This window comes from Elgaria multicarinata, chromosome 9 (assembly GCF_023053635.1).
Source record: "Elgaria multicarinata webbii isolate HBS135686 ecotype San Diego chromosome 9, rElgMul1.1.pri, whole genome shotgun sequence".
In the NCBI taxonomy this organism is placed as follows: Eukaryota; Metazoa; Chordata; class Lepidosauria; order Squamata; family Anguidae; genus Elgaria; species Elgaria multicarinata.
Window position 1 is genome coordinate 56607048 of NC_086179.1, and position 13069 is coordinate 56620116.

Here is a 13069-nt window from a genome sequence, read left to right on the forward strand (position 1 = left end):
TTTGGAAACAGTTAAATAGTGTGTTGGTCATACTCCTTATCATTCCTGCTCACTTATCACCAACTGTATTTCTACAGGAGTGACGGCCAAATACTGTTGAGGTCACGAGGAATGCTGCAAGATGTTGCTTTTAGCCATTGCCTAGCAGCTATTACTTTCCCTGGACATTGCACATCACTTACAATTACATAATGTCTATAGTAACATGAGGGGCAGATTATGCTTACCTTAGTACAACCTGGGATGTTGGGAAAGGCTGTACTAAGGTTTTTTGTCTACAGCTGAGGCATCAATGAGAGCTGAATTCTTCACCATTGCTGTCACCCTAATCCTCTCTGGAACATTTTTTTTTCAAATTTATAAAACAATGTTTGTTCAGTACACTAGATCTTACCCTATCCTATACCATTCCAGAAGATTAAAGCTCTATCATCCTGTGATTAAGAAAGTATAATTGCACAACCAGTTAAGAATAAACAGCAAAATATTAACAGGATAACAAAGTATTTAAATACTAATTTAATTTTAGATTTTTAAAGTTGATTTTTATTGAAATTTGATTTATTATAATCATTCAGGAAATTGTTTTGGGAAAGTACAAGGGGGAAAGTTTGCAACTTGCTGAAAAGTACCTTAGAGTTTGTATGAAACTCCATTTAAATGTAATATTGTCATATGAGATGCTGGTGATCCACATCTCTAAGAAATTTACATTTTGCCAGCCCTTAAGCATGGAATGATTACATGCTAGTATCATATGTGATTGGGCCACATATGTCCAATGTGCAAACACTCCTCCCAGGAAACATGGGATAAAAGCCTATTAAATATGATACCAGTCAAGTGAAAGCAAAGTATACCAATTTTTTAAATGATATGTACTTTTCACCTAATGTAGGCTTTCCATTGTGTTACAGTCCAATTTAAGCTTCATTTGTTAAAACTTCTCATGATGACTGGAGAAAGACAGAATTTTCCTTAGGAAAAAAATTGAACTGCACCATCACCTCCCAAAATAATGCATTGTATGCGTCCCAGCGCTTCTCTTACTATGCGCTTTCCCAGAAATCCCAAAATTGTTTATACGAGAGTCATGGCTGCAAGACCATGAGGTTTCAGAAGTAACACATGAGTAATCGGATTTAGAAAACCGTTTTTGGTTGCAGCACGGAGAGTCTTTTTCCGGCCAGAAGTGCTCTGGCAAGATTCACGAGGAAGTGAACCCATACTTTTAACAACTAAGGGGGGGGGGGAATCAGAGCAACGCTGTCTGAACTATTCCAACGGTTGAAATCCACACGTGCATTTCTGGGGAGCCATCTGGCGGCAATCCCAGAACGATCGTCTGGTTGTGCTTTCTAGACTCTAGTCCCTGGAATTGACGGATTTACACCCCTAAATCAGGAAATTAGAGAAGGAATGGGGCGGTGGAAGCACCTCGAGGGGCTCGCGCCCTTTGCAACCGACGCGAAACGCACCCCAAGGACTTGCTCGCACAGCAAACGGGGGATCAGGAAGGACACGTGGACTGCCGAGGAAGGCGCGGCCTGCAGTGGGTCAGGCCGGGGCAAGGCGCTTGGCGTGGGACCGGGACTTGCCCGAGGAAGGATTCCCGCCCGCTGCGGCAGCCCAGAGGAGGGAAAGACCGCAGGGTTGCCGAGGTCCGGGCTGCGCCGCACTTACTTGGAGACATTGCTTAGCTTTGCTGGGGGGGTTTCTGAAGAAGGAGGTGCGGGCGGTGAAGAAGAACTCCTCGGACTCCGACTCTTCCCAGCTGCTGTAGCCGCTGCTCATGCTGCTAGTCCAGGTCATGGGCGGCGGCGCCTGTCGCCGTTCCTGCAGGGGCCCGGAGGCTTCCGCCCCACCACCGCCGCCGCATGGGGACCCGCCGCCAGGCTGGGGCTCAGCGGCAGGGAACTCCAGTTGCTGTCGCAGCCTCCTTGGCGGCGCCCTGTGGTCAACGCGCTCCCAAGTTGACACCGAGCGGGGCCGCCCCGACTGAGCCAGCACCGCCTCCTGCCCAGCCTGACCCTCCCCCGAGCGGCCGGGACTGGGCGGCTTGCCCTGTCTGCCTGCTCTCAGCCACCTGCGCTACGACGGCGACGCCTCTCGCTCTCCTCCTCCTTTTCGCGTTCAGCTGGCGTCAGGGCGGACTTTCCCCTCGGCAGGTGAGCTGAGCGGAGGCGACACGTCCTGGACGTAATTTCTATGGAGATCCTGAATGCGCCAGCCAGGGCGGTTTTGTCTTGAAAGCACCTTGTAATGTCCTGCCAAAGCGCTAGCCGAGGCCCCTTGGTGATCTAATATCCGCCTGAGATATTCAGTTTTGTGATGTAGATGAATACAGAAACGCTTCAGGCGAGAGGAGACGCGGGGCTTGGCAGGTGTCCCTTACTGAAATGCGCTGTCTCTTGAAGAATACAATGGATGTCCCTACGTGATACACCACCGCTGATTTCCAGGAAGAACCTTTTCTAAAATGCTTTGCATTTTGCCAGGAAGCCCTGAAGCATCCTCTTTCTCAGAGAGGCACGCGCGCGCGCACACACACAAATACTAGCCCCAAATCCTCATACAAGTACTTGGCAGGAAATGGGATGTGAAAATGCCATGGAAATGTGGGAAATGGAATACAACCCACGCTTACTCGGAAATCCCACTGAGTTCAATGGTTTCCAAAGGGTGGTGACCTATTTCTTTTGCAGCAACAAAAACAGCAAAGAGTCTTGTGGCACCTGAAAGGTTAACAAATCTATTCTGTCATCAGCCTCATGCAAGTGGACTGTAGTGCACAAAAGCTGATGCCACAATAAATGTGTTAGTCTTTAAGGTGCCACAAGACTCTTGTTTTTGAGTTCAGTGGGACACACTCAAGTAAATACTGTGACTTCAATGCAGTGCATATTCATATTTTTGTGAACCGCCCAGAGAGCTTCGGCTATTGGGCAGTATAAAAATGCAATAAATAAATATACAAATCCTAAAAGAATGCAACTAAAGGGACATGCAACAGTGATTGGAAAAGAACAGATAGTCAAGTAGTTTGTTCAATCCATGCTGTTTATACAATTTTAAAATTCAGTACTCCCACTGAAAGAAAACTAAAATCTTATGGAAAGTAACATTCTAGACATGAAGTATCCTGAAGCAAATCTATCTTCAAATACCAGACTAATACCAGACTATTAGCAACATTGCTGTAGATATTTGCTGTAATAAAGCAACCTTGTCAATCAATCCAAACTGTTAAAACAACCTGATTGTAAGCATGTTTACTATGAAGTAAGTCTGTGAGTTCATTGGGTTATTTACTTTCTGGATCTCCCATTTCCTGCAGGCCTTAGATAAACAGTCTGCCACCTGTGCATTCCAAAGTGCATTTTTAAACATTAAAATAGAAGTTTTAAAAATATTACTTTGCGTATTTTTTCTACAGCGAGGAATTTTAATCTTAACCTTAAGTGACAACAAACATGGCAGGCATTTTTAAAACTTTATTAATCCTGAGACTATAAAACCCAAGCAAGTATAAATATGTTCTAAACTGAGTTTCAAATATAGCTTCATAGTCCAGTGTTCAAGAGGTTCCTATCCTGAATAACTAATTGCAGGTTGTCAAAATGAGCAGGAAGGAGAAATCATAAAACCAGTTGTTATGTGATCACTGTACTGTCTGGTTTGTAACAGCTAATACCATGCTAAGATGCCTGGAATTATATTACTTTAATGTAGTGTCTGCACTTGCATTCATGAAAGCCACTGGCAAAACACTTAACCACATCAACAAGGGAAGGGTTGGGTTTAGAGAAGACAATGCTTTGTGCTAGCTTTCTGCCAAATATCACAGTATAGAGGATGTGATCCTACGTGTTTTTATAGCACAAGTTCTGCTAAAGTAAATTACTTTTTGGGTGGAAAGCATGCTAACACTTCGATTTTCTCATCCCACCATAGAATTCTCAAACATGCTGTTCCTAGATTATGAGCTTCTTGGGCCTGCTGAGTGTAAAAATGTAATTAGGCTTTGAATAGCATAGTATGTGAGGCAGACACCATATTTTACAAGGACTGTGTGCTTTGTATGAAATGGCAAACATAACATAATAGTTTCTTGGTAAATAACATTGTTATTCCTTGAACCTCTCCTTTAGAAGCCAATCTGTTAAAAGTGAGCTTTGTTTCTGATAATTCCAGACAAAATTCTGTTGCAAAAGAAAAGTAGCTCTCTGACCCCTAAAAATGATAAATTACCACCACTTATACCAAGTTTGTAAATTGCTGTTCACGTGGCCACTTGTGGCAAAAAAATTCCTCCAGTCAATTAGGCAAGGGATGCATTAATAAAATGTAAGATAGTTGTGTGTGTTTTCAGTCCTTTGATGTGTCATAAATTACTAATCTAAATTGTGGGTTAGTAGAGAGTATTTATTTGAAAATATGACTTATATTGAATTTTCGGCTTCTGTCTTTTACCAGCTCTATTTATTTTTTTCAGTTCATCAAATTACCTCTGAGGCAATCTGTCCAAAATCCTGGTTAATTTATCTTACATATTTCTTTGAAGTAACTTTTAATTTGCCTTGTCTACTTAGATGCTCAGATCCTTTAGAATCATATTTCCTCTTTATTCTAGCCCAGCAACTCTTGCCATTAATGAGCCCCACAACAATCTGCTAGACATTGATTTGGGTGATCCTTTTACTGATAACAAGTTCCTTTGTGCAAAGCTAATGAAATGTTAAATCAAAAGACAAGAAATATGGCAAAAATGGGATTTAAAACACTACCTTGCACATCTGTAGTACTCTGTATTTAGTCCCGGTGAAAGACTTTGAACAGTAAATTTTGTAAGAGGTTTTATTTAGTAGTATGAATTTTGGAGGAAAAGAAGCAGAAGGATAATTAACTGTCTAGGAAACACAGTCTAACCATAGCATCTGGTATTCTAAGACACAAATCAGCTGGCTTGGGGAGAAAGGCAGAATTTAAATATAATTATAAATATTAAATAAAATATTGAGACAAACTGATAATTCTGACAGGTAACTGTAATCAATTGTAATAGGATTGTAATAGGATTGGCAGATCTGGTAGAAGGTACATCTGGATCTACATATAGAGCTCTGGATGATTTGCAGTAGATCTGCAATGATTTCTTTCTCCCAGTTGTTTAGCAGTGGCAGCAATAAAATGACTCCATCACCATGGCTTTAAATTATATTGCTGAAATGAAGAACATTTGTGTGGAAGCATTGTAAGGCATAGGCGTGCAAATGGGGTGTGCCGGGTGTGCCCAGGCACACCCTAATGTTTCAAGCAGTAAGTGCCAAATTGAGTGGGGCATTAAGTAGGGATCCAGAGGGGGGATCCAGATGCAGTGGGAACAGTCCTCTGGCTGCTTCGTCACTGCGCCGAAGAACTGCTGCTTCCGAGAGAGCATAATTGCTCTTTACAGCAGAAATGAAAAGGCCAGTCTCACCACAAAGCCCCACCAATGCTGGGGCTTGAGGAGTGTCTCCTCATTCCCCCACACACACCCGTAATGGCCCTCCCACAGTCAGGCAAGCCGAACGCAGTGCCGGGCATCAATGTCTACAGTGTTTAATAAATATATGAATAAAAATAATGTCCTTTATGACTGAGTATTCAATAAAAGTTCGTCTTTTTTTAAAAAAAAATCCCTGCGTGCACACCCTAATGAAATGTGCTGTGCACACCTATGTTGTTTTTAAATGGATAAGTTGTTTTTATATTGTTGTCTAAATGTTTCTGATGGTTTTTTAAAAAATTTGTATACTTTTTTAATGTTTACTGTTTTTAACTGTTGTAAACCGCCCAGAGAGATTCGGAAATATAATAAATGAATAAATAAAATTGTAAGGTCTGTTCAGTTCTGATACGCAAAACTAATTTCTGGACTTAAATGTATGTCTCTTGCATCTGGTACTGCTTGGTGACTCAGGGGTTCTAGTAAAAAAAACAAAGTAGACCTCAAGCCTGAAGTCTGGTCACCTCTCAATATTTTCTATTCATTATCACCAGCAGATCAGTATTTAACCATTGGGTTGTCTAACTCTTTTCATATCTCTTGTTGAAAGGATCCATATGTTGAATGGGAAAGGTTCCACCACGTGAAATCTCTAGCAATAGGTAGAGATGGGGCATGGTGGGACAAAAAAACACCCTTATGGGATCTGAGCTGGCAGTTACCGACCAGGAAAGAGATCTTGGGGTTGTGGTGGACAGTTCGATGAACATGTCAACCCAGTGTGCCATTGCTATAAAGAAGGCAAACTCCGTGTTAGGCATTATTAGAGAAAGAATTGAGAATAAAACAGCCAGTATCATACTGCCTTTATACAAATCTATGGTGTGACACTCTTAGAATTCTGCATACAGTTTTGGTCACCACACCTAAAAAAAGATACTGTGGAGCTGGAAAAAAAGTGCAGAAAAGGGCAACTAAAATGATCAAGGGACTGGAGCATCTCCCCTCTGAGGAAAGGTTAGAACACTTGAGATTATTTAGTTTGGAACAAAAGAAGCTAAGGGGAGACATGATAGAGGTATACAAATTTATGCATGGTGTGGAGAATGTGGACAGGGAGACATTTTTCTCCCTCTCTCATAATACTAGAACCTGGGGTCACCCCATGAAGCTGATTGGTGAGAGATTCAGGACAGATAAAATAAAGTAGGTCTTCACAAAGTGCATAGTTAAACTATGGAATCCACTACAATAAGATGTGATGATGGCCACCAATTTGGATGACTTTAAAAGGGGGTTGGATAAATTTCTGGAGGAGAAGGCTATCAATAGCTACTTTGTCCTGATGGATAACTCCGGTATCAGAGGTAGTAAGCCTATATAAACTAGTTGCTGGGCAACATGGGTGGGAGGGTGCTGTTGCACTGTGTCCTGCTTGTGGGTCTCTAGCTGACAGCTGGTTGGCCACTGTGTGAACAGAGTGCTGGACTAGATGAACCCTTGGTCTGATCCAGCATACTGTAGCTCTACATTCTTATGTAGGTGTCATATGATCATTTGCAAAACTGTCTGGAGGATTTTAGATCCTGGTGTCTGTTTGTAACATGATACAAGAAAATGGGCAGAGCAATCCTATACACCAATTGCAGGGGGCGGAGAGGGGAGACGCTGCTGCTATGGCCACCCAGCGCCCAGCATATCCAATGAGTGCTCAGCCGAAAAGCATAAAACACAACCAGAAAATACCAAACAACGTAAGATAGGTGAATCTCCCATGCTTCCCTGCCCGTCTACACTTGTCTAGATGAAACGTAACAAGTTGGCAGAGATGACGTCAGCAGTCACGTGATGCTGTTGTTACGTTTCTTCTGACTTTTAAAACCGTTCCACTTTCTGTTAAAATCGTTTTAAAACTAACAATGTGCCCCAACCTTTCGTTGTATTCGATGCTGTCTTTCAAAGTCATGTCTCGTGACCATGGTCTTTGCTTCCTGATTAGGACAAGTGAGGGCTTTTCTAGGGGAGGGAGAGCTGGCACAACGTGACGAGGGGGAGGGGGAGGGAGGGCGGTGAAAGAGGGGACAGAGGCTTAATTTTTTAAAAAAACTGCTTATCTTTCGGGGCGCACGTGGCCCCTTTAAGACGCTGCAGGGCTTCCCTCGTCCCTACGCGTCGCCCCGCCTCCCTGCCGGCTTATCCCAGCAGGTCTAGCTCAGAGTCACCGGAAGAAGGAGGTTTACTTCAGAGCCGGTATGAGCATAATGAAGAACGTTCTAAAGAAGAGTGTGCCGGGGTAAAACGATAGAAGAAAAGGTATTTCGATTGACTGGGCTCAAGTTGCATTTTGTAACGTAGCAAGGGAGGACGCAACAATGCACTTAAACAATGGTGTAATGAATAGTGTAGATCCTGCCCCAGTTTCTCCCCATTTCTTGTTATTGCTTCTAAGGGAAAAGAAAGAAAAGAAAATGCTAAATACATCTATCCTGTTCAAAATAACCTACCAATCAACAAGAAATCAATAGTTTATTGCTAACATTACATGGACATGGAAATATATAACAGCTTCCACTATTTCTAGCCACCCCATTCCACCCTCTACGGTTTCCACGCACATACCTACACCAGTCAATCAGTATTCCATGCCCATTTCATAGGCTGCATAAGGATAAAAGCAGTTTGCTTTTGGTATATATAACTCAGACCTGCAACAAAATGTTGCAGAGTGGAATATTCTTGTTCAAAGCTGGCTAGGAAGCTTCCCTTTTCAAGAATATTCCACTTCATCTCTCCAAACCCAAACCCTGCACATACAGTCAGTCAGTATTCCATGACCATTGGGCATGCTCAGTCCTTATTGTGCTATTTTGGATTCTCCCTCCCCTGAGGAATTCCTCCCTATTTTGAAGAAGTTCAACTTCTTCGAACCTTGGAGTTGCCCCAAGCCTATTGATATTTCCCTCTTGTACATGGATGCTACTATTCTGGCAACATAAGGACTGGCACTCAGAATTAATATTTTTATACATTACATAAATACACAAATATGTACATATATAATGAATACAGCAGTAAATAGGAACTTGAAAGCAAAGATTTGCAACATAAATTGCATCCAGTTGTAAAATAGGGAAATGTTATTAATTTGCTCAGTTCAGTACAAGCATAGCTTCAAATTTACGGCTCAGTTACACATTTTTCTTAGATGTAAGTCCCACTGAGTTCAATGAGATTTACTTCCTATGAAGTACGCTTAGGATTGCAGCATTAGGGATTCATTCTACTGAAATTAAATTCTTTCTTCTGCTCTGTTGGTTAGATGAGAAACCTTTTTTCTATATAAGGAAAAAAACTTTAGCTGGCCATTATGATTATATAATCACATTATGTAATCTCTTCTGAAATTCCAAACACCTGTAGGAGGAGTGGGGAATATTTTTCGGCCCAAGGGTCAAACTGGCTGCAGGCAAGCATGTTGTGGGCCAACTGCCAGCAGTGAGCAGGGCCTCTGTGCAAGGTATACAAGGACACTCCCACAGCCAGCACGGAGCCCTGGCTGCTTGTCCACACACACACACACACACACACACACACACACACACACACACACCATTTGTGCACACACACAGACACCCCAATCACATACACACTACATGGAAGGGCAGGGAATTAGAGTGTGATTTCCCCTTCCACGGGCAGTTCGCTGCATTTCTGTGCTGTGCAGTGGCAAACGGCATGCCTTTCTGACATGCACATGCTCTAACTCCTAGTCTTAATTATTTGTGTATGATTTTAGTCCATAACCACAATCCAGTACTGAGACATGCTTAAACTTATACATTTCAAGATGCTTAATCTCATAGATTTCAAAGTGCTTAAGCATACTAATCTCTGTGGTGGATTCTTTCATCAATGACTTTTATATTATTTATAACATGGGACAGCAATCTTCCACTTTCTGTTTGCGATATGCATAATGAAAGTTTTATGCTAGCCAAACTAAATCTGATGCATCTCTAACCAGGTTGTAACAACTGCTCCCATTTGCATATAACCCTAACCCAGGATTGAACACAATGAGCCCCTTCCAACTGGAGAGAACCCTTGCTGCTGCTCCCCTCTCCTTAACCTGCATGACTGGGAGGAGGACTTAGCAGGATTCAGTTTTAATTTCTACAAACCAGAAATGGTGGTTTAGAACAAATTCTAGTCAATTACAAAACAAGCTATCTATAAATCCTGGATTGTTCTATTTTAACTAGGGTGCATGCCCTCCCCGAACCACTTCGGATCCCGATCCGGGCCTTCTGGATTGGGCTCGAACTGCTTCGAGTCAATCCGGACCTCCCCCGATCTGATCCATGGCCTATTTCTGCCCTTAGGGCTGGGCGGCAGTTGAAACCACTGCATGGAACGCAGCGGCGACGGAGCCAGGTAAGCCCCCCTCTCCACTTACCTCGATCTGCCGCCGTCATTGAATGGACTGTGGCGGCGGCGGAGCCAGGAAAGCCCCCCTCCCCCCTTACCTGGCTCTGCCGCTGTTGCCGCACAAACCGTGGCGGCGGCGGACGGGGGGAGCCAGGTAAGCCCCCCTCCCCCCTTACCTGGCTCCGAAGCTTCAGAATGGTCAGAATTGCTTCGGACAGTTCCAAACCGCTTCGGGCCAATCTGGACCTCCCTCAATCCACTCTGGAACCGGGCTTTGGAGGTCCAGATCGGCCTGCTCTGCTTTGGATCTGAGGATCTGTAACAGAGCAGAGCACACCCCTAATTTTAACTGTGAATTTCACATCATCAAAGCGAACTAACAAATTATTTCAAAAGCAATGCTTCTGTTTTCTTACTATAGTAATATCTACTTAATTTCTCCCCTGGATGAGTAAACATTGTCTACTTAGTACTACAGGTTGGCAATCGAGTTGGAACTCAGCAGTAGTGTGCTTATTCTCAAACAAGGTCATCTGAGCGACAAAAACACATGAAAACAAACAGGAGCAAGTTTAACAACTTCTCTCTATTTCCTCGTGCAAAGTCTGTCTGTGGAGAAGTGGCTTCATGGGGATACAAACTCCTTTGTTCATTTATTTCAACATATATATGTAATAAATACCAATTATTAAACTGGAGGATCATATTAAATTGCTTCTAAAAAGTCAAGGTCCTAACTTAAGAATATTTAGACACAAAGGCCAAGGAAAGGAAACCTTTCATTAAACCAAGTAATACTCATAGATGGCTTAACTCCGAATCATAGCAGCTGCCTATCTCAGATAAGCAATGTCCTTCCTCTGTCATGGGAATCTATCACAGAAACTGCTGATTCTGCTGTCTGTCGGTTGTCCTTGCCTAGAGATAATTCTTCCAGTCATCTACCAGCCGGGATCACTCTGACATGTGGGACAATCATCAGGTTTTTCCATAGGCTCTGGCACTGGTTAGATGAAAATAGATATACTAGTTCACTTTCCCAACCTGGTGCCCTCAATATGATTTGGATTTCAGTTTCCGTTAGCCCCAGCCAGCATAGCCAATGGTCAAGAATCCTGGGGATTTGTAGTCAGGAGCAGCCTACCATGAAGTAGCCTGATGCAGGAGAATCAGGCTGCAGAATACGGGAAGAGTGGAGACTCTCCCCCTTCAAAGGGCCCACAGCTTCTTGGTCTTGCCAGCTGTCCATGCAGGTGACCATCAGGACCAAGAAGCACCTGCTTGCCTCCTCACCTGCCCACCTTACTTTTGTTGGTGTGCGCACGCCTCGCAAACTTCCGGGACCATCACGATGTTTTGGCGGACCTCACACAGGTGCCTTGCACTCCTAAAGGTGGAAACCCTTGATGGGCAGCACGCTGGTGATGCATGCATGCTTATATGTGCTAAAAAGAGTAAGCTGACATGCGGGTGGGCATGCTAATCGGGTAGAAGGGCTGGCAGCAGCACAATGGCAACTTGCCTAGGGCCAGGCCTTTTTGGAGTCCCAAGACATCTGGAGGGCACCAGGTTTGAGAAGGCTGCATTAGTTTTGTATTAATTGAGTTCTTTGCACTAAGGAAGTAGCCTGAAAAGTTTACTTATATATTTAAAGTATTTTTATCCCACTCCTCAGCCCAAAAAAGGCTCCCAGAGCAGCTTACATATAAGCAGTAAAACAAGAGAGTCACTGCCTGCAGGATTACAACCTAAAAAGACACAACACAAAAAGGTGGGGTGGGAAGGGAAGAGGAAGGAAGGGAAGAAGAAAAAAACTTTCACCAGGGCTAGTGGAATGAGCCCACTTCTCCTTTCATCTCCCTCTCCTCTCCTCTCCCTCTCGTCCCATCCTCCCTCTCCTCTCCTCTCCTCTGGTGATTGGCTTACTCACAGACGCATTTATGCAGCCAAAAGCTGCTTGCTACTTACAGAACAGTGGCCCTAATTCTAAGGCAGTTATAAGCATTTTCTGTTGAAACAAGTCTGCCTTAAGAATGCCACACACCTTTCTGGCACACAAGGGTAGAGATTTCTGGCACACAAGGGTAGATTGCTGTACTGATACTTGTTATAGACACTGCTTGTGAAAGTATCATCTCATCTCATTCAATGATGTAGCCCTACTGAAGTCAAGGACCAACTGGAGAACCACAAAGTAGTTTGGCATAAAATGGTAAATATAAATATTTTAATAAAGGTAATAAAAATAGTGGTGTTCAGATATAAAAACTTTTACATCTCCCAAAAGAGTATGTACTGGCAGACCACCTTGTACAATGTGCCAAGGTTTTTTTTTCTTTTTCTTTTAGCCATTCATTCTATTCCACTTCAGGAAGGATGATCTTGAATGGTGAAAACAGATCCTTCCATAGCTTCTATCATTCTTTAATACAAATCCATATTTTTCCCTACAATAAATGCCACTCTAGTGAAATTTTATTCTATAGTATAGTGAATATATGAGAAAAAGATCAATCCTTTCACTTTTCTTTTCCTAAAGTCTAATAGAATGTAAAAAGACTTGCAACAATAAAAACCAAAACTATAGGACTTTGTGGTTTAAATTTAGCTTCCCAACTGTGGAAGCTCAGCATGCTTGTAAGTTCCAGAATTCCAGCCTTTCAATGCACTATAAATGCAATTTGATTCCCAACATCTGTCTTGGAACTAATAACTCAGTATGAAAAGGGGGCCTATCAGAAAATCAGAATGGCAATGTTTTCTGTGGGACAGGGAAACTCAGAGCTCCATCACACCAGTGTTTTATCGTGCTCTCGTCCTGCTTGGTTTGCCATTTTGAAATGCAATACTCACATGACGTTGTGCCTGTCCTGCAGTCACTTCCCCTCTTTCCCTCCATTTTCCATCTTTTTCTAGGGTGGGGAGAGTGCAATTTATTTTTTCCATGCAAAATAAAAGCATGCTTCCATCCCCGTGTATTGCTGCCCTCGCGCCATGTTGCTTTTGTTGGGGGCGGTCCTGCTGATGAAAGATGAGGGCAGGGTGGTTCTCCTCCAGCTTGCTGAGTCTATAGGTCAAGCGAATGGACTTTTGCTGAGCCAGTCGAATGGTCTTTTGCTGCTTCAACCCCACCCTCATTGCGCACAGAAATGG

The 13069-nt window shown here is 43.1% G+C and overlaps 1 protein-coding gene across 2 annotated transcripts in view; it reads right to left on the reverse strand.

The window, feature by feature from the left end:
* RASSF3 (Ras association domain family member 3) overlaps positions 1 to 13069 on the reverse strand; it is a 63223-nt gene that overhangs the window by 28349 nt on the left and 21805 nt on the right. The window contains exon 1 of one of the 2 annotated variants that reach the window (XM_063133938.1): positions 1684 to 1844. The exons of the other annotated variant lie outside the window; for it this stretch is intronic. Within the exon in view, the coding sequence (XP_062990008.1) occupies positions 1684 to 1812 (129 nt within the window). The 5' untranslated portion in view covers positions 1813 to 1844. Of the gene's footprint in view, positions 1 to 1683; positions 1845 to 13069 lie in introns of those variants that run through there. 2 annotated transcript variants of the gene reach the window in all.